Source organism: Marmota flaviventris, chromosome 2 (genome assembly GCF_047511675.1).
Source record: "Marmota flaviventris isolate mMarFla1 chromosome 2, mMarFla1.hap1, whole genome shotgun sequence".
Classification (NCBI taxonomy): Eukaryota; Metazoa; Chordata; class Mammalia; order Rodentia; family Sciuridae; genus Marmota; species Marmota flaviventris.
This window is the reverse complement of record NC_092499.1, coordinates 91,724,997-91,751,159: the sequence shown is the minus strand read 5'-3', so window position 1 is coordinate 91,751,159 and position 26,163 is coordinate 91,724,997. Positions and strand designations below refer to the sequence as shown.

At 36.3% G+C, this 26,163-nt stretch overlaps 2 protein-coding genes and 1 non-coding gene across 10 annotated transcripts in view; 1 reads left to right on the top strand and 2 right to left on the bottom strand.

The window, feature by feature from the left end:
* Positions 1–3,759, bottom strand: part of Tmem62 (transmembrane protein 62) — a 44,466-nt gene extending 40,707 nt beyond the window's left edge. For 3 of the 7 annotated variants that reach the window (XM_071608167.1, XM_071608166.1, XM_071608168.1), the window contains exons 1-3: positions 3,521–3,756; positions 3,097–3,208; positions 1,842–1,979 (exon numbers count right to left, since the gene is read on the bottom strand). In XM_071608167.1, the coding sequence (XP_071464268.1) occupies positions 1,842–1,979; positions 3,097–3,208; positions 3,521–3,700 (430 nt within the window). In that variant the 5' untranslated portion in view covers positions 3,701–3,756. Of the gene's footprint in view, positions 1–1,841; positions 1,980–3,096; positions 3,401–3,520 lie in introns of those variants that run through there. The other 4 variants (XM_071608169.1, XM_071608172.1, XM_071608171.1 and 1 more) reach the window with 3 other exon arrangements.
* A 9,159-nt stretch (positions 3,760–12,918) lies between these two features.
* Ubr1 (ubiquitin protein ligase E3 component n-recognin 1) overlaps positions 12,919–26,163 on the top strand; it is a 143,308-nt gene continuing 130,063 nt past the window's right edge. For both annotated transcript variants that reach the window (XM_071608165.1, XM_027926017.2), the window contains exon 1: positions 12,919–13,087. In XM_071608165.1, coding sequence (XP_071464266.1) covers positions 13,007–13,087 — 81 coding nt within the window. In that variant the 5' untranslated portion in view covers positions 12,919–13,006. The remainder of the gene's footprint in view (positions 13,088–26,163) is intronic.
* Trnag-ccc (transfer RNA glycine (anticodon CCC)) lies at positions 24,118–24,191 on the bottom strand. The gene has a single exon. It is a non-coding gene; the product is annotated as a tRNA-Gly (tRNA).

Here is a 26,163-nt window from a genome sequence, read left to right as displayed (position 1 = left end):
TTATCAAAATAAATAAATTTGAAGTTATAAGATTGGGCTGTTGCTCTTATTTTAACTGTATGATTCTAGATGCAGTGAATTCATGCCTGATCTATATATGGGTCAGTGCCAAGTGCTTCTAAGCAGCAAATCACTTTTATATCAGGGACAAAGCCCCTTTCTTAAGACTTAAAAAAAAAGAAGTTATCAAATGGTGAGGGCTAAGGTTAAGCATATCATAGAACACTCATCTGGAAACACATTTTTTTTCCATAGAGCTTAATTGCCTTGTTGCAGTAACTAAAATTATCAAATTTGATTTCCAGAAATCAACAATATTTCTAATAACCTTAGAGAACAAGCAATAAGTCCAATTTAGGCCAAAATAAATATTAACATGAATTCAGTCTTCTTGTTAAATAAGAGAATAACTGTATGTTATGGCTAAATCTCAATAAAAAACTAGCTTCCTTCCCTATTTTAACATATAGAAATATATATTCATACCATAAACATTTATGTCTTATAAATCAAATTACATTACTATGAAAGCCAAATGACTAATCAAATTATTTAATCACAAGTCTTTTTGACATGAATTACTTAAAATAAATAATTCAGTAGCTTGGCTTAGAAACATTTTAAAATATACATATTTACTACATATTGAAAAATAATTTGACTTGGATCAGGAAAAAGGGAAAATGTAAACATACCAAAGAGAGTTGTAAGCCAAGTATCCTATTTCTAATTTTTAATTCCTAGCTGTTTTGAAAGAACTATTTATAATCAGCCATTTTCTGATCAAATCAATCGCTATGTATTTCACCAGGCAAAATTATCTGTTTAAAATGATAGTAAAAAAAAATACATGAATAATCAAAGAAAGTGGACAAATGAAGTACTTAATTCTAATAAGAAAGTCAGCCTTTATAAAACAAACCTACTATCAGGACTCTTTTGGAGAAGAGTTCATTTCCTTATTAATGTAACAATGATAATCCAAAAAAGAGAATGGATTTTCCATTTCTCTTCCATGTCTGTGGATATTTGCATTCAGTTTAATTTTTCTTGAAATTTTCATATAACAAAATTCATTCTTTGTGATGTATAGTTCTATGGGCTTGCCAAATACATAATCATGTATCCAAGAACACAATCAAAACACAGAACAGTCCTATCAACCCCCAAAATTCACTCATGATGCCTTTTTGTAGTCAATATCACTCCCCATTCCCTTCCTGTCAACAATAGCCTGCTGTCTACAGTTTTGCCTTTTTCCTGCATGTGATATAAACAGAATCATACAGTATTAAGACTTATAGGCTTAGTTCTTTCACTTAACAAAATGTAGGGGGTTTTGTTGTTGTTGTTTTCTTTTTTGTTTGTTTTTTGTTACTAGGGATTGAACCCAAGGGTGCTCAACCACTGAGCCATATCCTCAGCCCTTTTTATTTTGAGATAGGGTCTCACCAAGTTGCTTAGGGCCTCACTAGGTTGCTGAAGCTGGCTTTGAACTTGCAATCCTCTTGCCTCAACTTTATTCTACCAAAAAGAAAATACCACCACTTGAATCAAAGTGTGAAATATGATATATCAAGAACTACGTAATGTTTTTGAACAACCAACAATAAAAAATTAAAAAAAAAAAAATACCATACTAATTTTCATCTCAAAGGCTAACAGTGACATTTGAAGTTTAAAAATAACATATTATAACTGTGTTTTAGAGTTGTGGCCTTCAGTGTATCTAAACTTATGTTACAATTTCCCACTTTATAATTTTATAATATAAATGGAAGGATCTAGGTTCTTAAGAAATATATATCTAGTCTTTATTATATCTGGGTCTTGACTCTTACCATGATTTCCTTTGATGTCCAGCCACTTGGTTTTTTCCATGACTCTTGTCTTCTTCAGAATACTCTGGTAAGTTTGCCATTCTACCTCCTGCTGCCTGGATCCCAACTGTTCCTTTGTTTTGGCATCTGTCAGGTCTCCTGTAGGTTTACACAAGAATTGAATCACAATGTAAAATAAACTCAAGAGAGTTCAATTTTTTAAAAAATGCACACAGAAGGAACAAAGATACTTAAAAGTACATAACATGAATAAGCTTAATAGGTGAGTCCACCTATGACCAAGCCATGATATCTAAACTAGAAGATTGTCTCAGCAAGAGCTTTGCTTATTAGAGGTTAATGAGTACCTATTTAACCTCCTGTGATGTGGAAAACAATGTATCTTTAAAGAGAGCAGTACAAAATGCATCAAAAGACTGACAAAATGAAAAACCTCTGTAAGAAATTCCAACAGTTTGGGAGGGGCCTAACATCTATTGCAACCATTTCCCACAACCCAAATCAGGGTATGTAATCTGACCAACTGTTATTTTTATAGCAAGAAGCAATCTGGAAAGTGTAGTTTGGACAATGACATACCAAAATTTCTAAGAAACTAAAAGAACACTTGAAATAGGGCCCATACATTAACTGAGGACTAATGAAACTAAGATGTTTCAGTAAAGTGAAGGACAGATGAACCACCCAGTAAACAGGAGAGATGTTCCTTTAGCTTCTTCTCCAGACCACTTTGGGAATACCTGGTCAAATATTTAAAGAGTCTAGGAAATTCAAATCAAGGAAATATCAGGGGGGTGAAGAAAAAGTTCCTGGAGTCACTTGAAGCCTCAAATGATGGAAAATATCAAACTAACTTATGTGTGAAGAAAATGGAAAAATTAGCAAGAGAACTTCTGCTTAAAGAACTTCCTCTAATCCTCTCTCAAATTCAGCTGCAACGAAGAAAAAAAACAAAAACAAAAAAAGCCAGACACAAACATAGCAGACAACAACACACTTACATGAGCATCACAAGCCTTCCTTCACGCCTTGACAAAAACCTTAATATGTCAAAGCATTTAGCCTGGACCTTGACTCTGTTATACATCAGCAAAGTAAATCACGAAGTCCCAACTCCTCTACCTCACAGAGCTCACCTGGGGTCATGGCTTGTGGATAGTGTTCCCAACGCCCCCAAAGTGAACAAGTGTAATCCTGGCTAGCATTCTGCCATCCGGACCACGAAACACCACCATAGCACGGCAATCCTCCCTACCTGTTGCTAAGACGAGAGCTGGTTGAATGATGTCAATAGTTTCAGAACAGAACTTCTCTAAGTCTACTGCTCTGCTTGGATCACGAAACCTGCTCACGTGAATGTCGGATATCTGCCAAAAGCAGGTATTGAACAGAGATAGACATCTGAGTCAGGAAGAGGCAGTATGGGCAGAGGCGGCCCAGTGGCTCTCTCGGGTAGAAGGAAAAGGCAGAGATACAGTGCATCAAAGATAACTCCCCACCCCCGGAAGGACTGGGCAGAGGCCAGCACTAGACAGATCCTCTAGTGACAACTTGACCGAGGCCTGCAGCCAGAGTTTGGTTCTAAACAGGTGCAGGTTGCGCTCCTAAAGGAACAGCAAGGGTCTTTCTGCACAGTTGCCGCTCAGCACCCACCGCCCGCCAGCCTCTCGCCGCGTCACCTGCAGGCCCCAGAAAATGTTGCTGTCTCCAGGGCCCGGAGCCGGGTGCGGCCTCTGAGGATTGCGGGGCTGGGGCAGTGAAGAGGACGGCCCAGTCAGGCCATAGTGCTCCAAAAGCAGGGCCGCCAGAGCCGCTGCCAACAGCCCCGCGAACACCTTTAAGGCCAGCGCTATTGCCATCCCGCCAGCCAGCTGGGGCGCAGCCTTCCCTGGTCCTGGGAAGCTCTGGGCGGCGCTCCTGCGCCCACCCCCACCCTCGCCACCGCCTGGCGCCGCTCTGTCCGCACTTCCGGACTCTATGGTCGCGGGGCCAGATCCTGATGTCCGTCCTAGGGCGCAGTGCTGGTCAGGTTATCCCTGCGCCTTCTCCTCTCTTGACGCGAGTGTTTCGGGTCTCCGTTTGCAAATGTAATGCGGGGAAAGAAAAGGAAACTGATATCCTCAACGCTAGGGCAGTGCCGTGTGGTGGCAGGGAAGCCGCCTTGAGCCTGAAGCTGGGAGGCGGGGACTGGAATCCTCGCTCCACATTGGTCAATCATTCGTGATCTCGGTAGCTGGTCACCTTACTTGTAAACCGGAGTTAATGATACCTCCCGCGCGTACTTCTCTGGGTTGTTGTGAAAATCAAAGTGAGTATGTATGAGGACGCCTTTTAAATTGCTGTGTAGTGCGACAGAGGTGACCATCTCTGGTCCCTTCTGATGAACATGACCCCAGAGGCTTTCTATAGGTATAATTTGTATGTTTTGTTAAAGTTATTTTTTCCTTAACCTGATGTCATATGTGCTTGATCACATAATGTTGCAAACAATGATATGCCCCTCATCTAATATTAAATACTTCCTATGAGCCAGGCAAGTATGAAGTAAATTCTGGGCCTGGCCTTAATTTATCTAACCACTCCCTTGTACTTGAGGCATTGGATAGTTTATGTGTTGTTGGTCTGAATAAACATTTTTATACAAATAGCCCTTAAAAAAAAAAAAAAAAAAAAAAAAAAAAACCCTCTTTGAGTTATTGGGATGTAGTGCCAGTACTGGCTTTCTGCCAATTTCAATTCATTGAGTTCTTTTTGAGTACTTTTGGAATGCAAGACATTTATCTAAACAGAAATTATAAGAATAATAAGTAATTAAAGAGCCATGAGCTTTTTTTTTTTTCTTATGAACTTGTCTAGGACATAAATACACAAGTACATTTAATGTAAGAATATGTTATTTGCCACAAGAGACAGCCAGATTTAAAAGTCTAGGGGAAGGTAAAAACTGGGAGATTGTACTTTTGGGAAGAATCAAGAAATGTTTAATTAAGGAGGTGGCATATGAAAGAGGGAAGTATTTCTGACTGATGGAGATTGGGGTTGGGATGAGAAGCACTTTCTTCCAAGACCTAACAATATCAATCAAAGTATTAAGGTGAGAAAATGCAAGACATGTTGAGGAAACAACTTCAGTTTGGCAGGGCCTGCATTATGCCTGGAGGAATAGGTAGTTAGAACACAGACTCTTGACTTGAGCCTTGTGGGAGGCCTTTATAAATGTCATGAGTGAAAACAACAAGAGATCTGCTTTGGCAAAATAGATATGGCAACGGCATTGAGAACTTACTAGAGAAGACTGCAATAATGCAGGCAGTAGGTTATTACGAAGACCTAAGAAAGAAGATGGGAGAATGTAACACTGAGTTTAGAAAAAATGGATCAGATGTAAAAGTTATTGTAAAGATTGAAACTACAGAACTTAACAACTGTGCATTCTGGAGGAAATAAAAGAGTTCCTAGAGCCTGGCACCCTGGTAAATACCTGTAGTTCTAGCTATTTAGGAGGTTGATGCACAAGGATTGCTTGTGTTTGGGAGTTCAACGCCAGCCTAGGCAACACAGCAAGACACTGTTCAAAACAAACAAACAAAACAAAAAACCCTAAACTTAAAAGTCAAAAACAAAGAATGGGACCAGGGCTTTTTAAAACCAAATTTGGAAGATATAATTGAAATGATGTGATTTAAAATGCTGGCAGTGTACATAAAATACATTTGGAAAGGCCCTAAAGGAACCTCACAGATACAGAAAATTATTTAGCAGAAATGGAATACAAGATTCTGTGTGATAGCAAATAGAAAGAAATGTGCCATTAAGGGATCCTGGACAGAAACAGTTTAAAGTCACTAAGGCCAATAGTCTAAATTTCAGATACTGAACTACAACCAAGCCATTTTCCCCATAGTAATCAAAGTGCATAGGAACAGGATTTTATTTACTTAATGATGATTAATGATTCTCTAGGGAAATACTGGTTTGACCAGCTAATCACTACAATTCAGTATAAAAAGTGGTTCTTAGTTCCTGACAAAGCAGAAAGGTAAATAGATCATTATTATCTCATAATAAAAAAAGAAGGCAGCAATTCACCACTGGAGTGGACTTACCTAGAACTAAAGTCAAGGGAGAATGTATAACTTGGACCTTAAACAATATAGTGTATAATATCATCAACAACCATAAGTTGAATTGACTCATACATAAGATATAGAAATTGTCTATGAAATAGACAAATATATGAAATCACCATTTCATATATTGACCTTATTAAAAATAAAAAATATCTAGTAATAAATGATTGTTTTGTGAAGTTGTTTACATAAAGAGCTAAAGTAATCAAAACAGGTAGTTTTTTTTTTTTTTTTATGTGTATGTAAGTATTTTTTTGGGTGGGGGTACCGGGGATTGAACTCATGGGCACTCAGCCACTGAGCACATCCCCAGCCTTATTTTGTATTTTATTTAGAGACTGGGTCTCACTGAGTTGCTTATTGCCTCGACGTGCTGAGGCTGGCTTTGAACTCGAGATCTTCTTGTCTCAGCCTCCTGAGTCACTGGGATTACCGGCATGGGTCACTGCACCCGACTTGTATGTAAACATTTAAAAATTTACTTCAAAAATTTGGTGAATTTACCTTCTTAACCATTTTTAAGTATACCTTCAGGGCCATTAAGTACATTTATATTATGCAACCATCACCACCATCCATCTTCACAGCTCTTTTCATCATCCTATCTGAAATTCTGTACCCATTAAACATAAACTCCCCAGTCTCCCAATCTCCCCAGACCCCGGCAACCACCATTCCATTTTTTTTTTAACCCAGCTTTCTCCCACAAGGAAAATAACCTTAAAATAACTGTTTTCACTAAACAAGTACTATTGCATCTATTTTTTAATTAATTCATTTATTTTAATTAAGTTTATATGACAGCAGGATGCATTTTGATTCATTGTACACAATTGCAGCACAACTTTTCATTTCTCTGGTTGTACACTATGTAGCATCGCACTATACCATTCTACTTTCTGTCTCTGTGAATTTGACTACTGAGAATCAATTTGATTTGTGGAATCATACATTTTGTCCTTTTGTATCTTGCTCATTTCATTCAATCGGACATCCTCAAAGTTCATTCAGGATGTAGCATGTGTCAAAATCTTACTTTTTAAGACTGAATCATGTTCCCTTGTGTGTATATACAATGTATGTTTATCCATTCATCTGTTGATGGACACCTGGATTGTTTCCACCTTTTTGCTATTGTAGGTCATTTGTTTTTGCTTTTTGTGGTGCTAAGGATCAAATGCAGGGCCTCATCAATGCTACACAAGCACTCAACCAGTAAGCTGCAAACTCAGCCTATTGTAAGCCATTGGTAAGTTATGGTTCAAAGAGAATATGTCCATATAACCACTATGGACTGTAACCAGTATGAATTGAGTCAAGGCAAGTTTGGATAATATCAAATACATTCTTTACATCCTCTTTAAATGTGTGTGACAGATGGAGAAACAATCATAAAGGTTGTCAGCTTTCACATTCCTGAGATATACATGCCATTCTACCACCCTGCAAAGACATGGATCCACAAGTCAAAACAAGAAGACTAATGCCCTTACCAAAAATTAGAAAAAGCACCAAACTCAGCAATTTAAACTAAACTACCAGAAAAAAATTTTGGTCACTTTTTTTTAAGTGTTTAAAAGTTAAACTAGTGGTAGATATACTGGTATTCATTTTTATTGTTATTCTTGTTACATGAAATCATTATTTATAAAATATTTAGCACAACATTCTTATGAACAATTTAATAAAAAAAACATATATAGTCTATTTTCTCTATTAAAATAGAAGAATAGGGCTGGGGATATAACTAAGTGAAGCACTTGACTAGCATGTGTAAGTACCTGGAGTCTTATGTCCAGCACTGCAAAAATAAAAAAAAAAGGGGGGGGGATATCAAAATGTACCATTCTCTTTGACTTGTTACTTTTACTTATCCTAAGGAAAAATATGGATAAGTATGCTCCCATGAACCTACTTACCAATAAGTAAGTTCATGAGAACAAAATTTATTTAGGTCTGGGGATATAACTTAGTGTTGAAAGCTTGCTCAGTATGTGCAAGGCCCCAGCACCACCAAAAAAAAAAAAAAAAGAAAGAAAGAAAAGAAAATTGGAAATAAACTATAGTAAATGTTCCACAGTAGAAGTTTTTAAAATGGCATACACATAGAAGGGAATACCATGCAGTAACCTTAAAATAATTTTGAAGAAAAATATTAAAGACATGGAAATGTTAATAACAGGCTAATACATATTTTGTAAAAGTATATAGCATAATACACAGACCTTCTAGGCCAAGGGACTAACCTATGTAAACAGAGGTGCCAGACTCTATGGTATGTTTGTGTTTGGAAAATAAATGTGGGTGAAGTTTAAGGTCAGGGATAATAAGGAGGCTTATACTGGCAAAAATCATTTCAGGTCAGATTGAGAAGGGCTTTGGACGCCATGTTCAGATGTTAAATTTTAATCTAGGGCAGTTGTCCAATGTATGTAGGTATAAGAGAGTCAAATGACCAGATTTATTTTTAAGAGTTAATTCTGGGGCTGGGTTTATAACTCAGTAGTGGAGCACTTGTCTACTGGATTCAATCCTCAGCACCACATAGAAATAAACAAGTAAAATAAAGCTATTGTGTTCATCTACAGTTAAAAACACTAATCAATGGAATTTTTTTAAAAAGAGTAATTCTAGCAGAATAGTGGATTAATTTGAGCAAGAGAATGAAAAGAGAGAGACCAATTAGGAAGGCTGCTCTTCTCTTATCTGGATGAATAATATTAAAGATTTATTTTTGGTGGGTTATGTGATTGAACTTAGTTTCACACATGCTTAAGCTCTATCTACCATTAAGCCATACCCCCCAGCTCAATTTGGAAATTTTAAAAGCTCCTTGGCAATCCTAATGTACAGCCAGAGTTGAAAACTACAGGAACAATTTAAAAAATGAAGATTCTAAGTAAAACATTTCTAAACATGGGTAATATATATAGCTGGGCTTGTAATCCCAGCAGCTTGGGAGGCTATAGCATGAGGATCACAAGTTCCAAGCCAGCCTCAGCAACTGAGCAAGGCCCTGCCCCAAAATAAAACATAAAAAGGGCTGGGCATTGGCTTAGTGGTTAAGTGCCTCTGGGTTCCATCCCTGCCGCCAGTGCCCCCCCCCCCAACAAAATAAATAAATGGGACAGTACTGGGGGAAAAAATAAAAGAAATTCATAATCCTATTCTAAACTAACCAAACCACACCTTGGTCTAGATAAGAAAAGAGCAATAAGTTACTGATAAATTAAAGCCAGACAGGTATATTTTTGAATGTAGATTTTGTCACTTAGTAATTGGACAAGCAACTTCACTACATTAGGCCATGAATTCCTTGTTAGTACAACAGCAATAATAGGAGCTATTATCACAGGATTGCCACCCAACCCCAGCACAAGGACTATTTTCAGAGTTACACTTTAAAATGTATCTGAAGTTCTTAGTAAAGAAACTGAATTTCTATGGATAGGCCTGGGTTCCTCTGTTCAAGGAACTAACAATTTAAGGATACAGGCAATTAACATAAAGCAGTGTTACATGTTATAAATAACAATTTAATAGTTAATACATCAGTTAGGAAACTTTCTATTTTAAATACAGATTGAACACTCCTAATTAGAAAATCCAAAATTGGAAATGCTTCAAAATCTGAAATGTTTTGAGTACTAACATAACACCACAAGTGGAAAATTCCATACAATGAAACTTTCCTTTATGCACAAATTATTCAGGCTGTGTGTATAAGGCATATATGAAACATAAGTTAATTTTGTGTTCTATCCTCAAGATATCTTATTGTATATAAACAAATATTCCAAAATCTGTAAACCCCCCCCCCAAAAAAACCCCACAATTTCTAGTCCTAAGTATTTAAGTTGAGTAAGGGATATCCAACCTATGATTAAAACAACAACAACAAAAACCCTCTGGATATCTTAAGCAAAAAGTATATCTACTGAAGGGACATAAATGAATCAGAGATTCTGTAGGAGGCTGGGGATAGGTTTGGAAAGCAAGCAGAAATATAAGGAAGAACGGAATACCAAAAAGCAGGAGGCACAACCTGTCTTTTAGCAATAATCTGAAAAGACACTGCAGGGCTAAGAGTGCAGCTCCGTGGTAATGCACTTGCCTGGTATGCATGAGGTATGCATGATCCCTAGCTCCCCCCCCCAACACACACTCACTCACACACAAAATAAGGAAAGTATACTACTACCTGAGGATACCAAGCAGGAATGAATTCTAGCCACATGGTGGGGGAGACCTTCTCCCAATAAGACTTCCACAATGGAAAGACCCATCTCCCACTTGACAGTGCCTTTGGATGCAGGATAAATTAAAAAGACCTTATAGCTGGTACTGAACACTAGCAGAGCAGGCACTGTACTGCATAAAACCAGGTATTGAGGGCTTTAGGTGGAGTGTCTCATTAATCTTTATAATCATCACATGAGGAAAATATTCTCATTACATTTGTCTTATAGATGAGAAAACCAAGTCTCAGGCTAATTCTCCTAAGTTTACAGAACCAGCAAGTAGTAAAAATAGACATTCAAATCCATAAAGTTTATTTCAAAGGGTAGGTACATAGCTACTAATTACTCCAAGTGGAGGAAAAGATGCAATCACATCTGGCTAGGAGAGCAAGGAAATGCTTTTTGAACTGGATAGACTGAGTATTCCTTGAAAATGGATAGATCTGTAAAAAGTACTTTTACACAAAATAATGCTTGTTGTAATAAAAACTAGAAAATGCACTTAAAGTAGAAATTAGAAAACAAAATTTCCACAATCTAGGGATAACCAAAAGTAATATTGTGGTGATGATTAGTATTCTTCATTAAACACATTTAATATAAAAATAAGTGCATTTTTTGACCTTACAAAAAAATCATACTGTATCAGCAACTTAATTTTTCTACACAACAATATATTCTAAATATCTTCTCATGCCAAAAAGAATGTCTCTACAACAGTGGTTTCCAAATTTTATGGTCTCAGGATCACTTTATACTAAGAGATCTCCTGTATATGTGGGCTGTATCTTTCAACATTTACTATATTAGAAATGCAAAAAAAAAAATTAAATAATGTAACAATTGTTTTACAGTAATAAACCCAGGGCTGGGACGTGGCTCAAGCGGTAGCCTGCTCGCCTGGCATGCGTGGGGCGCTGGGTTCGATCCTCAGCACCACATAAAAATAAAATAGAGATGTTGTATCCACCGAAAACTAAAAAATAAATATTAAAAAATTCTCTCTCTTAAAAAATAATATTTTATTTTTATCCCCAGGCCAATATATACTAACATAGACAGCATTTTAAATGAAAATTAACTGACTTTCAAAACAAAATTATCTGAAAGTGTAGCAATGTTTTTTACATACTTGCAAATTTCTTTACTGTCTGGCTTAATAGATAGATGGGCTAACTTACCTACTATATATCCAATCTACTTCGATGTGTTGTTTTAATTGAAGTATGCAAAGAAAATGTGACCTTGAATAGATCTCCTTGTTAAAAATACTTTAAAATTATTCATTTTGTAAACTATTTAAAACAACACAGATAATGCTAAAGCAGCTCTGACTTTTTTCCTCCAATCCTTGTCCTGGCCCTTGGAGCTTTATTAGTTTGCTTTCTCCCTTTTCAGATTTATGCCTTCATATTTATATGCACATATGTGTAAATGCACATTGTTTGTGGCAATTTGTTTTTTTCTCACTTAATTTATCTTAATCTTTTCACATAAACCTACCTTTTTAACATTTGGAGATAACTTAAAACAGAACACATAAATTAGGATTTACAGATTGTCTTAAGATATTCTTTTGAGAATTTTGACTACCCCATTCCTTTCAATAATCTTGACGTTTCTAAAGAGTAAAGTTATTATATAAATCCTCCTCAAGTTTTTGATCAAATAAATCTGACAAATGTTCTGTAAGAAAAACAACCTTCAATTTTACTTCTTCCCTGCATATTTAGAATAATTATCTTCCAAGATTCACATCTTTTCCCAGTATCTCCAAGAATAATTTCTTTTTCTTTTTTTTTTAAAGAGAGAGAGAGAGAATTCTTTTTTTTTTTTTTAATATTTATTTTTTAGTTATCGGCAGACACAACATCTTTGTTTGTATGTGGTGCTGAGGATCGAACCCAGGCCGCACGCATGCCAGGAGAGCGCGCTACGGATTGAGCCACATCCCCAGCCCAAGAATAATTTCTTGATATGAATTTTTTGGCTGGAATCTTACTTCCTTCTTAATTCCCTCATCATGGTAAAGTTACTTTAGAAAAGGAGTTCTTTGAATTAAGAAACGTCGCATACTCATATTCGACTGTCACTCAAGCTCCTCTAGAATCAAAAACTTAACGCCAACCATGCCAACAGTTCCTACATTCCACATCAGAGAGGTGGGGACCTATTGGTATGCTTTAGATTCGCCATTTATCTTGTTCTTTTCAAGTGCTGCATGGTATTCCATAATGCAAATGCAACAGTTTATCCTCCCTCTCCAGACGCCTGTTGCCATTTTTTGAATTTCACACCCCTACCCAAAAGCTGAGGATCATTACACACAGGTGCAAGTGCCCAAGGCAACACTTCTATAGGTGGAAGAGCTGTGAGTGCTTTCTTTTTCATTTTGTAGTATCTGGAGAACCACTGCAGGTATGTCAGGAGACAAAACAGCCCCAGGCCAACAACCCGGCCAGCCAGGAGAGGTTCTCCCAGACAGCTTCCTCCTTTCAAAATGGACGCTGAATTTGTTTTTTTCCTAGTAGACGCAAGAAATTCTAGCACCGAAGCCAGATAAACATTCAAGTCATCAGACACTACGACTAAATTCAGGGAAAAGCCCCGCCAGCTCCTTCAGTTGGCTACGCCTGCTTCCGGGAAGCGGACCGGAAGCCGCTCCTTTATTCTGCGTCAAACCCGACTTCAGGGGCCGTCGTAAAAGTGTCGCTCCTCGTCACTCCGACCGGCCACAGGTTTCCGCTCGCCTCTGGCCGGGGGTCGAGAACTGCGGGCGTTAGTTTCCCTTAAGATGGCGGATGAAGAGGCCGAGGGTGCGGAGAGGATGGAAGTGAGCACCGAGTTGCCCCAGACCCCTCAGCGACTGGCATCTGTAAGTCCTTGTGGGCAAGTTCCTTTTGTCCTCCCCCCTGTGCCTCCCTACCACATTCAGGAGGATGCGGGGCTTCACCCCCTATGGCGGCTCTGGGGAGGGGGAAGTCATATGGATTGATCTGGAAGGAAGACTCCGAATGAAAAGTTAGTCGTCACCCATATTCCTGCCAGCCAAGTCTACGAAATATAATGACTGTCATTTATTAGTCTTGATGAGCTCCAGCATGCATGTCTCAATCCTGAAGTAGAAAGAACTGGGGATGTTATTAGGTGGTTTGATGGGGGAGCTGAGGCGAGGTTGGAGAAAGCCATTTTCTGATAGACGCAGTGCTAACCCCTCTTGATGGTAGGAATCCAGGACGCAGCACCTGGTGTTGTATCGCATAGCTGGCTGGGTGGGATCTGGTAGTGGCAGGGAATGTTGCCGCTGTCAAGTCCCATCCAGATGTGGGGTGTAGGAATTGTCTTTCATTATAACATCTTGATATTACAAGGCCTAATCCTCAGTGGAGAAAACCATCATCTGTCGCCGCTTTGAAAAGGTGAAGCAGGGACTTCTAGACATTTCAATTCAGAGCAATACGATTAATTAATATCAGAATCTATGCTTTGCTCTTGTATTTTGAGAGAATGGGAAGGCAGAATTAGTGAGCAAATTTGAATCAGTAGTCTGGCCATAGGGAGAAAGCTAGCTGAAGAGGATAAGAAGTGGGGGGCAATGTTAGGGAATGTTCTGGATGTGCTCCTCCCTTCCCAGGCATTTAGTGGAGAGTTATATAGGAAACATCCCACTATCTACCATGGCATTATGTTTTATCAGTTTGGTTTTCAGCTGCATATAGAAAGGTGTGTGGTAAATAGCTCTTAATGAAGTTTCATTGGTTTGCAGTTTTAATAAGATACATTCTTCAAGTATTTTAATTCTGTAGACATTGAGTGTTGTTTTATGAGCAACAGAATGAGCTGTGGAAATGAGTCAACAACAAATTGGAGAGACTGGCTGGGAGGTAGAATCCAGATAGGGATGAAGTTGGAATAAGGGTTTGCTTAAGGCCAGTGTTTCTTTCCTATTTTTCTCTACCTCAAATAGCTCTCCAAATTCATTTCACTACTGGTAGTATACTACCAAAAATCTATTTAAGAGGATGAGGGGCTGGGACTGGGGCTCAGAGGTGGAGCACTTGCCTGGCACATGTGAAGTACTGGGTTTGATCCTCAGCACCACATACAAATGAACAAATAAAATGATGTACATATATACATATATGTGTGTGAGTGTATATATATATACACACATACACATATATATGTATATAAGATTATAAGGAATGAGAAGATGTGAAAAGTTTCTAAGCAGCTGGAACTTTTTTTTGTGGGGGGCATGCTGGGACTCAAACCCAATGCCTTGGACATGCTAACCAAGGACTGTACCACTGAGCTACATCCCCAGCCATGAAACATTTCTTCTTAATGGTAAGCCAAGGTGCTCTGGAGAAGGAGGCAGGAGAATTGCTTGATACCAGGAGTTCCAACATGGCAAGACCCTGGCTCAAAAAAAAAAGATTGTGCTTTTTACTTGTTGGAAGGAATGGAGAAACTATGTTGTGGTCAGAAGAAGAGTTGTTGTAGTTTCATATCACCAAAGATGGCTTATTTATTTAAAGCTTTGATATATTTCTTCAATTGGCACACTAAAACCTCATCTGGATTCTACTAATTTGGAATTGAAGACAATAGTACAGGAATTGAGTTGCAATTTATGTGGCAAACTTTACTTTTCAAAAAATAACATTAGATTTCTTTGGACTTTGCAAAAATAGTAAGTGGATAGTGTAATATAGCTTCATAGACTAGTGTCACAGATAATATACTAATTCAAGATAGAGTGATGTAACTGGATAGAAACATACGACTGTTAAGCCTCATAACTACTCTTTTTTAAGTTGAATCTCTCTATCTGCTTGACCCCAGAGAAGACTTGGCTACTTTCTTTTCAAAGCTGTTATTTTCAATTTTATTCTACTGGTGGAGTAAGATACTGGCTTACCGTTTACTAATACTTTGCTGTTAAGCAAAACAAGCTTAGTTTTAGATTTTTAAAAAATCACCATTGTATTTTAAATCACTATTGGAGGCAGGAGAAAACAAAAATAATAAAAATGAGCCAAATATAGAGGTTTAAGAACTCTAACCACTTCAATTAGTCATACCCTTGTTTTAATTTCTGATTTCCTTAACATTCCTTCATATATATATATGTATATATATATATATATTTGTGAAACTACTATTTGCAATATTCCTAATATCACCTAACATGAAGTTAGAATGAAATAATATGTATGAGTTATTGATAAAATTATATTATAAAAGCCATTGCTTAAGAGTCACTAGGGATGTATCTTGGTGATAGTGATAGAGCACTTGCCTAGCATGCATGAGACCCTGAATTCAATTCCCAGCACCAAAACAAAAAAGGAAAAGAAAAGAAAATCACAAGAGGAACTGACTCAGTAGATCTGCAGTGAGGAGTAAGGTCCAAGAATCTACATTTTCCCACAAGCATGCCCTGAAATCCTGGTTTGTGGGCCACAGTTTGAATAACACTTAGCTAGATATTTGAAGTTATAAGTTGAGGCTATAGAAATGGATAAGATCTTTGAGGATTAGTGTGTGTGTGTGTACATTTGTGTGTATGGACCTGGAAATGGAACAGCCTAGGAAATAAAAGTTATCAGTATCAACTGCTCAAAACTAAGCTAGTTTTGAGGAGAGGGTGGTTTATTGGGTCCATCATGAGTGTTGAGAAAAATTGGAAATCCAGAGGGCATTTGGGGTGATCTGCTGGAACTTTTGCCTTCTGTCTTGGACTGGATTTTCTTCTTTATCTTAGAAGATATCTCCTGACATGGTGTTAAGCTCTTTTCTTTTGCTTGACTACATACTCTGTTTAGGTAATTTCATCCAGTTCTTTGGAATTAAATATCATCTGTATGTGTTCAGTCTCTAGTCATTTCATGTCTGAACTCCAGAATCATAAATTCAGCTGCCTACTTATCATTTCTACTTAGATGTCTGATAGGTATTTCAAACAGGGGAACAATTAGGAAGTCACTGCAGTAACCCAAACCATAGTTAATGATAGCTTGCACTAGATAGAATATCATTGGAGCTGGAGTGAAGTAGATGAGAGAGTTTGGAAATACAGTAGAAGCAAACAAAAACAAACAAAAAAAATCTTTATGATGGATTAGGAAAAGGGAAGAAATAGATGACAACTGGATCTCCAGTTTTTGACTTTAGCACTATGACAATGGTTGTGTCATGTTCTGAAAGGAAGGACCAGGTTCTAAGAGAAGAAAGGGGAAAGGCAGATCAAGAGTTTTCTTATCCCTGTCTCAGTAGATGACACCTTCACCACAGCTTTTGAACACAGACATTTCTGACAATCAAGCCACTTTCTGTTGCATTTCTGAAATTAAATTTCTGTTGCCTGGATAACTGTAATGGCCTTTTAACTGGTTTCTTTGCTTCTGCTTTTGCCATCTTTTAGTCCATTCTTCATAGAGCAACTAGTGTAATCTTTATAAGATTACAGTCTTGCTGAGTATAGTGGTACATGTTCTGTAATTCCAGTGACTCAGGAGGCTGAGGCAGGATTATTGCAAGTTTGAGGCCTGTTTTAGCAACTTAGTAACACCCTAACAATTTAGTGAGATCCTGTCTCAAAAAAAAAAAAAAAAAAAAAAGGGATTGTGGTTATAGCTCAATGATAAAACACCCCTGGATTCAATCCCAGTACCAAAAATAATAATAATAACAATAATAATAATAATAATAATAATAATAGTCTCCTGCCTGAATCTTTCAGAGGCTTCCCATTGTACTTGGAAAAGTCTGACCTCATTGACTTTACAAGCCCTTTATGACTTTGCCTGGTCTAGCCCTTTATATTTTTCCCTCATTTCCTTTCTCCTCATTCACCTTTAGCCATACTGTCCTGTCTCCCCCTCTCTCCCATTTTTTTGTACTAGAAATTGAGAAAAGTGGCACTCTACCACTGGGCTACATTTCCTAGTCCCTCCCTTTTTAAAAAATTTTAAGATAGGATCTCACTAAATTGACCAGTATAACCTCAAATTTGTGATCCTCCTGCCTCAGCCTCCCCAATAACTGTTATTACAGTCATATGCCACCACACCCAGCTGTCTTATTTCTAAAATAAGCCCAGGCTCTATCTTGCTTCAAGGCTTGCATGTTTGTTTGCTCTTACCTTTTCCTAGAGTGATTTTTTTCTTTTTCTTTTTTCTAAAAGATGCTCTTCTCTTATTCTCTGTCAAAGAACCCCATTTATTTGCTTATTGCACTTATTATAATTTGTAATTACTATATTGTCTTTATTTACTTATTGAAATGCCTGTCTCTCCCACCAGAATGTAAGTTTCAAGAAGATAAGAATTATGTCTGACCTTTCACTATTGTATCCTGATATGTGCTTTTTATAGCAAACACTCACATATTCTTGTTTATTGGTGCCAGAAATTGAACCTGGGCCTTGTTCCTTCTAAACATGTGCTTTGCCACTGAACTACCCCCACCCCAACCTCTGCCCTTGCTCTTTTTTTTTTAATATTTATTTTTATCTTTATTTTCTTTTATGTGGTGCTGAGGATCGAACCCAGTGATTCATGCATGCCAGGCGAGCATGCTACCACTTGAGCCACCTCCCGAGCCCCTGCCCTTATTCTTAAATGAATCAATAACTAAGGATTGATATCAGTGATTTTATTTTAGAAAGACTGGTAGTAGCTTGGGGATTGGAGGTTGTGGATAGAAGAAGGAAGAGGAAATGAGGGACCATATTAGAATAGTGTCCAACCTTGGAATCTAGGCAAATAGGGACATATGAAAAGTTAAAACAGGAATTCTGGGGATATCATGGGATTTGAGATATTAAAAGTCATGTTGTTGGAATAAATGAAAGGACTGAATGTTATGGTTAGAAAGGGAAATTTAAAATTTGAGAATTTAAAGAGAATATTATGCTTTTGTGATGGTAGAGCTGGGTTACATGCACTTGTTATATGTTTTTCTTAATTATTTATTTTTTAGTTAAGGGTGGACACAATGTCTTTATTTTACTTTATGTGTAATTGGAGCTGAGGATTATGTGGTGCTGAGGATTGAACCCAGTGCCTCACACATGCTAGGCGAGTGCTCTTTGTCTGAGCCACGAGTGCTCTTTGTCTGAGCCACAACCCCAGCCCATTGTTATATGTTCTTAATAGCACCTATTTCATACTTCCATTGTATTCTGTATTGCTTGTTTACTGTGTTCTTTCTAGACTGTAAACGCCTTGAGTGCATGAACTTTTTCTTGTTCACAGCTACTATCTTCACTATCTAACACATTGCCTTGAAATTTTTATTGAATGAATGAATGAATGAATAGATACTGAGGTGTTATGGAGGTAGAAGTAATAGGAGTTGAGGAGAAAAGTAACATTGTGGAAGCATAATTTATATGCATATAATATACCCACTTTAAGCATTTTCTGGATAAGTTTTGACAAATTTGTATATCTGTGTGACTACCACCAAATCAGGATATAGAACATTTGCATTACTCCCTCAAATTGTCTTGTGGGGATTTTTTTTTAAGTTTAATATTTTTATGCTTGTGTTATAGTCATTTACTTCAGGGAAAGAATATCCACAATCCATATCATGTATAGAAGATCTTTAAAAGAAAATATTTCAATAGTTGACTTTAAAATGTTGATGTATTAAAAGGGTGAGAAGTTATATTCTGTATTCATTGGGGGTAACTTTCCTTAGAAATTTGGTCCTATGTAGTTTTAAGCTACAACACAACTTTCTTTTAGTAAGGATTTGCTTTGAGTAGGAAAACTAGATGAAAACTTGGGTTTCTTGAATCCCAACTGAAGTGCTTTGTCACCAGGTCTTATTGGGGCCTAATTGCTGTTGTTTTTTCATCATCTCATAATTTCCACGGTGAACAGTTAGGGAAATTCAGATTTTCAGTACCAAATTTTATAGAGTTAGATATTAAGTTCTAAAATCTCAGATGAAAGTGACAGATTCAGTCTCACTATGTAAGAGGCCAGAGAATAACATTAACTTAATGTAGATGAACTGGAGCTGGAAACTGACTTCTTGTGTTTAATAACAGATATTTGCAGGCAAATAAAAACTTTCTTGTCCTCAGTACTGTATAAAGAATTTCTCTAAATAGATAATGTGTATAAATCAATGATGCAGTATGAACCAGTGAGGTATCTTGCCCATTCTGTTTTTTTTTTTTTTTTTCCTTGATGCTGGGAATTGAACGCAGGGATGCTTAACCACTGAGCCACAACTCCAGCCCTTTTTATATATATATTTATTTTTATGTTTTGATACAGGGTCTCACTAAGTTGCTTAGGACCTTGCTAATTGCTGAGGCTGGCCTTGAATTTGGTGATCTTTCTGCCTCAGCCTCCTGAGACCCTAGGATTACAGGTGTGCACCACTGCACCTGGCTTTGCCCATCCTTTCATGTACTGACTGCCTCAGATTTCCCTTGCCGTCACTTTATTCATTTATCTAAAGGTGTTAATCATATAATGTTCTATGAAATGATTTTCCTTAAGCTTTTAGCCCATTGCCTCATATCACTTAAGACAAAATACTAAGACCTTAGTCCCAAGTGACTTACTGTGAACTCTTGTGTATTCTTTCATGGTATTCTGAATATTGAAGAAACAATAGTTATTTGATGAGCTTGGTTTTTAAAGCATTTGATACAGCCTTTAAAAAATGTTTTATTGCTATAATAAGCTGAGTGCTTATGAAAACAAACTTTACTAAATAAACATTACTGAAAGACTCCAGAAGAGTTATTGTGGTTCCTTGAGTACCCACTTGCTACCCAGGAGTGACATAGGCCCTGGCCAGGATGGAGTTTACATTTATTCTTTTGAATATATTTCTCCTATTTGTTTACTTAATACTGCTCTTCAGAACAAAGTATTTGATTTATTTGGAGGAGTGGGACAATAACCACTTACTGTATCTTTTATGGGCTAACTTTTAAAATGCCATTCAACTTTGGTATTTATAAGTAAGCTAGAAATGACTTTAGTTACGGGAAGGAACATCTATTAATTTATCCATTAATTGTTTTTATATACACATGCTCTACCTTGCAATCTAATCTGAGAAAGGATTTTAGTTGCTTTGCAAGTAGATTCTTTTAGGCAAGTAGATTTCATTCATCCAGAGACTTTAAGAAAAATCTCGAAAATTGAGGTATGATCTGTGGTCAGAGATGAAAAAGAAAGAGAATAGCTTAATAGGGACAGGATACTTTTTAAAAATGAAATTCAGACCAGCATACTTAGACAGGAAAAAAAAAAAAAAAAGAAAGAGGCCTTGTATGTCATACACCTCAATATGTGACCCTAGCTTATGTTAGCAATCCCTTAAATATTTAAATAAACTTAAATAGATTTACTGCTGTTATATTTAAAGACAGCACAATGTTGGCAGGAATAACAAAACATTATAAAATGAAAAAAAACCTTAGGCTTAGAATTGCATCAAAACTAACAAGGTAAACGAACCTTATTTGAGATGAAAATAAAGCCTTACAACTAGGTTCCTTTGTGTATAGGGCTAGTCTCTTCTGTGTTTTTGATCTCAGATTTTTAGTTGTCTGCACAATCACCAGTAATCAGAGTGATATGGTTGCCAGGCTAGTGCTCATTCCTCTGTACAGAAGCATATTGTGAGTATTCCATAAGAGTGTAATCTACATGAGAACAATTTGGATACTGTGTCATTAAAGATGGTCATTTCTAGGAATGGACTAATTTGTTTCATCTCTTCATTCCAGTTTAACCCCTGAGTAGAGATTATGAGACATAAGAGTTATCTTTGTTTATTTGAAAGGGTGTTAGATGAAAGAGCAGAGTGCATTGTATTCAGTTTAACCCCTGAGTAGAGATTATGAGACATAAGAGTTATCTTTGTTTATTTGAAAGGGTGTTAGATGAAAGAGCAGAGTGCATTGTATTGAATTATTTCAGGATGGTAGGTTTTGAATTAAAAATGGAAGTTGGTTGAGAATTGTTCAGATAGGCTCAGGTAGCTATCAGATAGATTTGAGTTTCCTTTGGAATAAGCAGTTGAACTGGCATTTGTTGTGTTGTTTTTAAACATGGAGTTTGTTAAATAGCATTTTAAGAAAACTTTGTAGACAAAGTCTTCCTGGTGCATAGAGATGCTCTAATTACCAATCCAGTATTGCCTATGAAAAATTCTAGAGCCTCCAGATTTTGTCGCCTTTTTTAAAAAGAAGAATTTAAAAAGGACTAGGCCTCCGAAGGCTCTATAGATGTCTAGCAGTTGTTTTAAGAAAGAATCCATTGTGGTTTGATGAAGGAAACTATTATACTTACATTCTTTTTTAAAGAATGATATTCCCAAACAGGCATCTGTGTCCCTGGGTCAGAGTGGTCAAGATATCTTTTTGTCTCCATGGGGATGAGGAAAATGTTTGGAATACTTGGGTATTTAAATGTTGTGAGAACTTGTTTTTACAGAACGGTCAACTGGGAATGCCTTCCCTTAATTTTAGATGTTAGGGGAAATTTTTTTTTCTGGATACTGAAATTTAAAATTCTTAATTTTATATCTGTTGCAAATGGAGGAAAACACTAAAACCACCAAACAAAAATCAAACCTATTCCAGTCACCAAGAGGTAAATTTACACTCTTGAAGATAACACCAATAATACCAGGAAGTAGTATGAGTACAGAATGAATAGCTCCTTCAGTAAATGCTGTATTAGTATTAACAGGGGAGATAAATTTTATTGGCTTTATCAGTGAGGGATTTGTTAAGGTGGGCCATGAGCTGGGCCTTGAGGAAAAGATAAGGAAGTGGGTGGAGGGTGGAGGGTGGAGGAGTAGAGTGCTAGAGAGGACACTTAAGGCATTTACAGATATTCTGCCTAAATCAACCAAAATAGATATTTTTAAAACATTGATTCTTCATGCTAAGGCATGTAATGACAGCTACAATTTAGGAATATTTAGTAGTATTAAAGAATGTTAGGCAGTTGTTAGCTAAGAGACTTCATTTGGAGGAAAAGATTAAATATAAGGCAAAGCTTTGTTGTTTAAATTTAAAAGACTTTTGTTTTTGTATTTGTAGAGTGAGCACTGAATTCTAGGAGAATTAGAATTAGAATACCTAGGTTTTTTTCCCTCAGCGTTGGGTATCAAATCCAGGGCCTCATTCATGCCAGCTCTTACACTAAGCTACATCTCTAGTGAAATCTATAGAAATTTTGAAGGTGTTTTGTCTTTTTAAAATGTTTATAAAAATTAAGATTATATTATATAAAACTTGCTTTTCCCACCTAACAGTATTTTATGGCATTCTGACTACATAGAATGGCATATTGTACCACGATTTATTGATAGATATTTTGGTACACTTCATCTTTTCACTTATAATTGATGTTGTGGTGAACATCCTGGTATGTGTTTTGTGTGTGTGTGTGTGTGTCTTTGCATACTTGGGCAAGTATAGCTAAATGATAGATTCTAAAATTTCTTAAACTATACTCCTATTGATGTATATTCAAGTTATTGGTGTTTTGCTGTTATGAATAAATTTGTACCTGAAATGTGTTAGATTGAAAAAGCTTTAAAATGATTTCTGTAAATGATGTGTGTGTATATATATTCTCTCTATATGTGTATATGTATATAATGTATGTGTATAATATGTGTGTATGTATGTATGTAAATATGTATATAAATTAAAATAGAAAAAAAGGGTACACAATGAAAACTAAGCCCTTCCCATGGTTTTTCCTACTCTTAAATTATTTTGAACTTTTCTAGAGGTTTTTTGTTCACAGTAAGCATATACACTTACCTCTTCTTCTCCTCCTACTCTCCAACCTTACTTCCTTCTGTTTTGTCTCTTCCTCCTCTCCTTCCTTCCCATTTCCTTTCTCCCTCTATAAATGGTAGCATACTATACTCAGTGTTCTGCATCTGTTGCATTTTATTTAAAATATAATTTGAAGAATGACTTATATCAGAACATATCTATACTTTTTCCCTTATTTGAATGGCAGCATTGAATTTTTTATGTTCCATGATTTGTTCAACTGTTATTTTGGGACATTTAGATTGTTTGCAGTCTTTTACTATTATAAATAATGCTGCTAATAAAAACACTTGTGTACTTTTTATACATGTTTGGGTTCATTCAATGAATACATTCCTAGAAATGGGAATGCCTGAGTCAGGATATATAAATTAAAATTTTTAGTAAGTGTCTGCATATTGCCCCTTATAGAGAATGGGATAATTTAACTCTTACAGTAATACTTACAAAAATTTTCCACAAAATTTTATTAAGTGGAGTTTATTTGTGGATGGAATATTGAACTTTATAAGAGCAAATTCAGATGGCTTTGTATATAATAAAATATCTCACATTTTCCTTAGTGAACTATTGTGAAACCTAGTATAAAATCTTAGTTCTAATTACATTGTTAACTTTCAAAACTGCTTGGATAAGTTTTGTAAATTTATTATAGCTTTATAAAATTCTACTTCCTTTTCTTTGCCCTAAAAATTATGGTTTTGTTTGGGTATTGAATCCAGGTTTCTACTTGTGCCAGGAAAATGCTCTACTACTAAGCCACATTCTTAGCCCTGGAAATTATATGTATATATGTTTTTGGTAGTAGGGATTGAACCCAGAGGCACTTAACCACTGAGCCATATCCCCAGCCCTTTGTAGTTTTAATTTTGAAACAGGGTCTTGCTAAGTTGCTTAGGGCTTCACTAGGTTTCTGAGGCTGACCTTGAACTTGCTGTCCTTTTACCTCAGACTCACGAGTCAGTGGGATTACAGGCATATTGCTGAGAGCCACGGCTGAGTCTGTATGGCCCCTGGCACAGACTCAGCCGTGGCTCTCAGCAGCATATGCCACCACTTTGTGGTGCTGGGGATTGAACCCAGGGCCCCGTGCATGGGAGGCAAGCACTCTACCAACTGAGCTATATCCCCAGCCCTGAAAATTATATTTTTAACGTGTCAAGGAGGCACCTGCTAGGATATAGAGAACAGATACATATTTACCTTGTCAAAGCCCTTGTGTGATTTTATAAACATTGTTCAGCCTTTGTTTTTGCAGACTGACAAGTTTTAATTTTCCGTCCCTATTACTTTTTCTTGGGTTTCCCCATGGTAAATTTTTGTTTGGATAACTCTTTTCAATGGTTCTGAACAGTCAGCATCTGATATTTTACAGTTTGGATCAGGGATGTTCCAGTGTCATAGGGGCAAGGGTTACATAGACAACTTCTGGGTGGGTACCCTATTTTAAGTTGGGTTAGAGTATAATAAATGTGCTTCTAACTTGCCTTTTATTTCTGTGTCATTTCACAGAAGTGTAGCTGTATAGACTAAAGAAGAAGAGGCATGTTTATCTTAACATATTTATCTTCATTATTGTATTAAATGAAAAAATTGAAAAAAATGAATAATGGGTACTGGAATTGGATATTAGTTACTCATGTTCTATTTTGAAGAACAGAGGTTTTAATTTTGAATAATTCCAGTTTATCAGTTATGTTTTTTGGTTAGTGCTTTGAGCACCCCATCCAAGAAATCTTAACCTGCCCCAAGGATTTGAAGAGTTTTCATCAAAACAAATTTTGTAGTTTTAAATCACTTTTATGCATAAGTCTATGATCAATTTTGAATTAATTTTTGTGTATAGCATGTAGTATGGTTTGATTTTTTTTTTTTTTTTTTTAATGGCAGGGATTGATTGGACCCAAAGGTTCTTAACTGCCGAGCCACATCCCCAGCCCATTTTATTTATTTTTTTTATTTTGAGGTAGTGTCTTGCTAAATTGCTGAGCTGGCTTTGAACTTGTGGTCCTCCTGCCTTAGCCTCCTGAGATGTGGGATTGCTTTTTTCATAAGGGCATCTAATTGCTCCTGCCCTGTTTTTTTTTTTTTTTTTTTAAGATGATTTTTTTCTCCTTTGAATTGTAAGTTTCCTTTTTAAAAATCAATTGACAATATGTGTGTGTTGATTGATTTTGGACTTTATGCTATTCTGTTATTATTTATGTCTATTAAGACCACACAGAACACAGAACACACTAAGTCTTAATATCAGGTAGCCTACTTCTATATTTCCATATTCATCTTAGTGACAACTTTTCAGTTTCTACAAAAAGCTTGTTGGGATTGTGTGGAATTTATATATCCATTTGGGAAGATAGACATTTTAACAGTATTCAATCCTGTAACCAGTGAACATGGTATATCTCTTCATTTATTTAGATGTTTTAGAAATTTCTCTTAGTGTTTTGTAGTTTTTAATGTAGAGGTCATATATATATATATATATATATATATATATATATATATATATATCTTTTGTTAAATTTATGCATGAATGTTTTAGATAGTAGTTTTGTTTTTCAGCACTGAGGAATAAACCCAGGGACTCTCTATCACTGAACTATGTATATTACAGCCCTTTTTATTTTTTGAGATAGGGTCTTGCTAAGTTGTTGAAGCTGTCCTCAGACTTGTGATCCTCTTGCCTCAGCCTCCTGAATCATTGGTATTACAGGTATTCACCCCCATGCCCAGCATGTTTTATATTTTTTGAGACTACCATAAGTGCTTTAATTTTTTTTTTTACTTTCCAGTTGTTTGTTGTTAAGTAAATATAGAAATATAGTTGATTTTTATATATTGACCTTATATACAATGATCACGCTGAATTTATTTATAGTTTGTGTGTTTGATTCCTTAGGAAGTTTTGTATAATCATGTCTTCTATAACTAAAGACAGTTATTAAAGACAGTTATTACTTCTTTCCTTCTAATGGTTATGCCTTTTTTTCCTTTGTCTAGTACAATATTGATCTCTAGTACAATATTGAATAGAAGAGGAGAGAATAGATATCTTGCCTTGTTCCTGATTTTTAAAAAATATTTTTAGTTATAAGTGGACA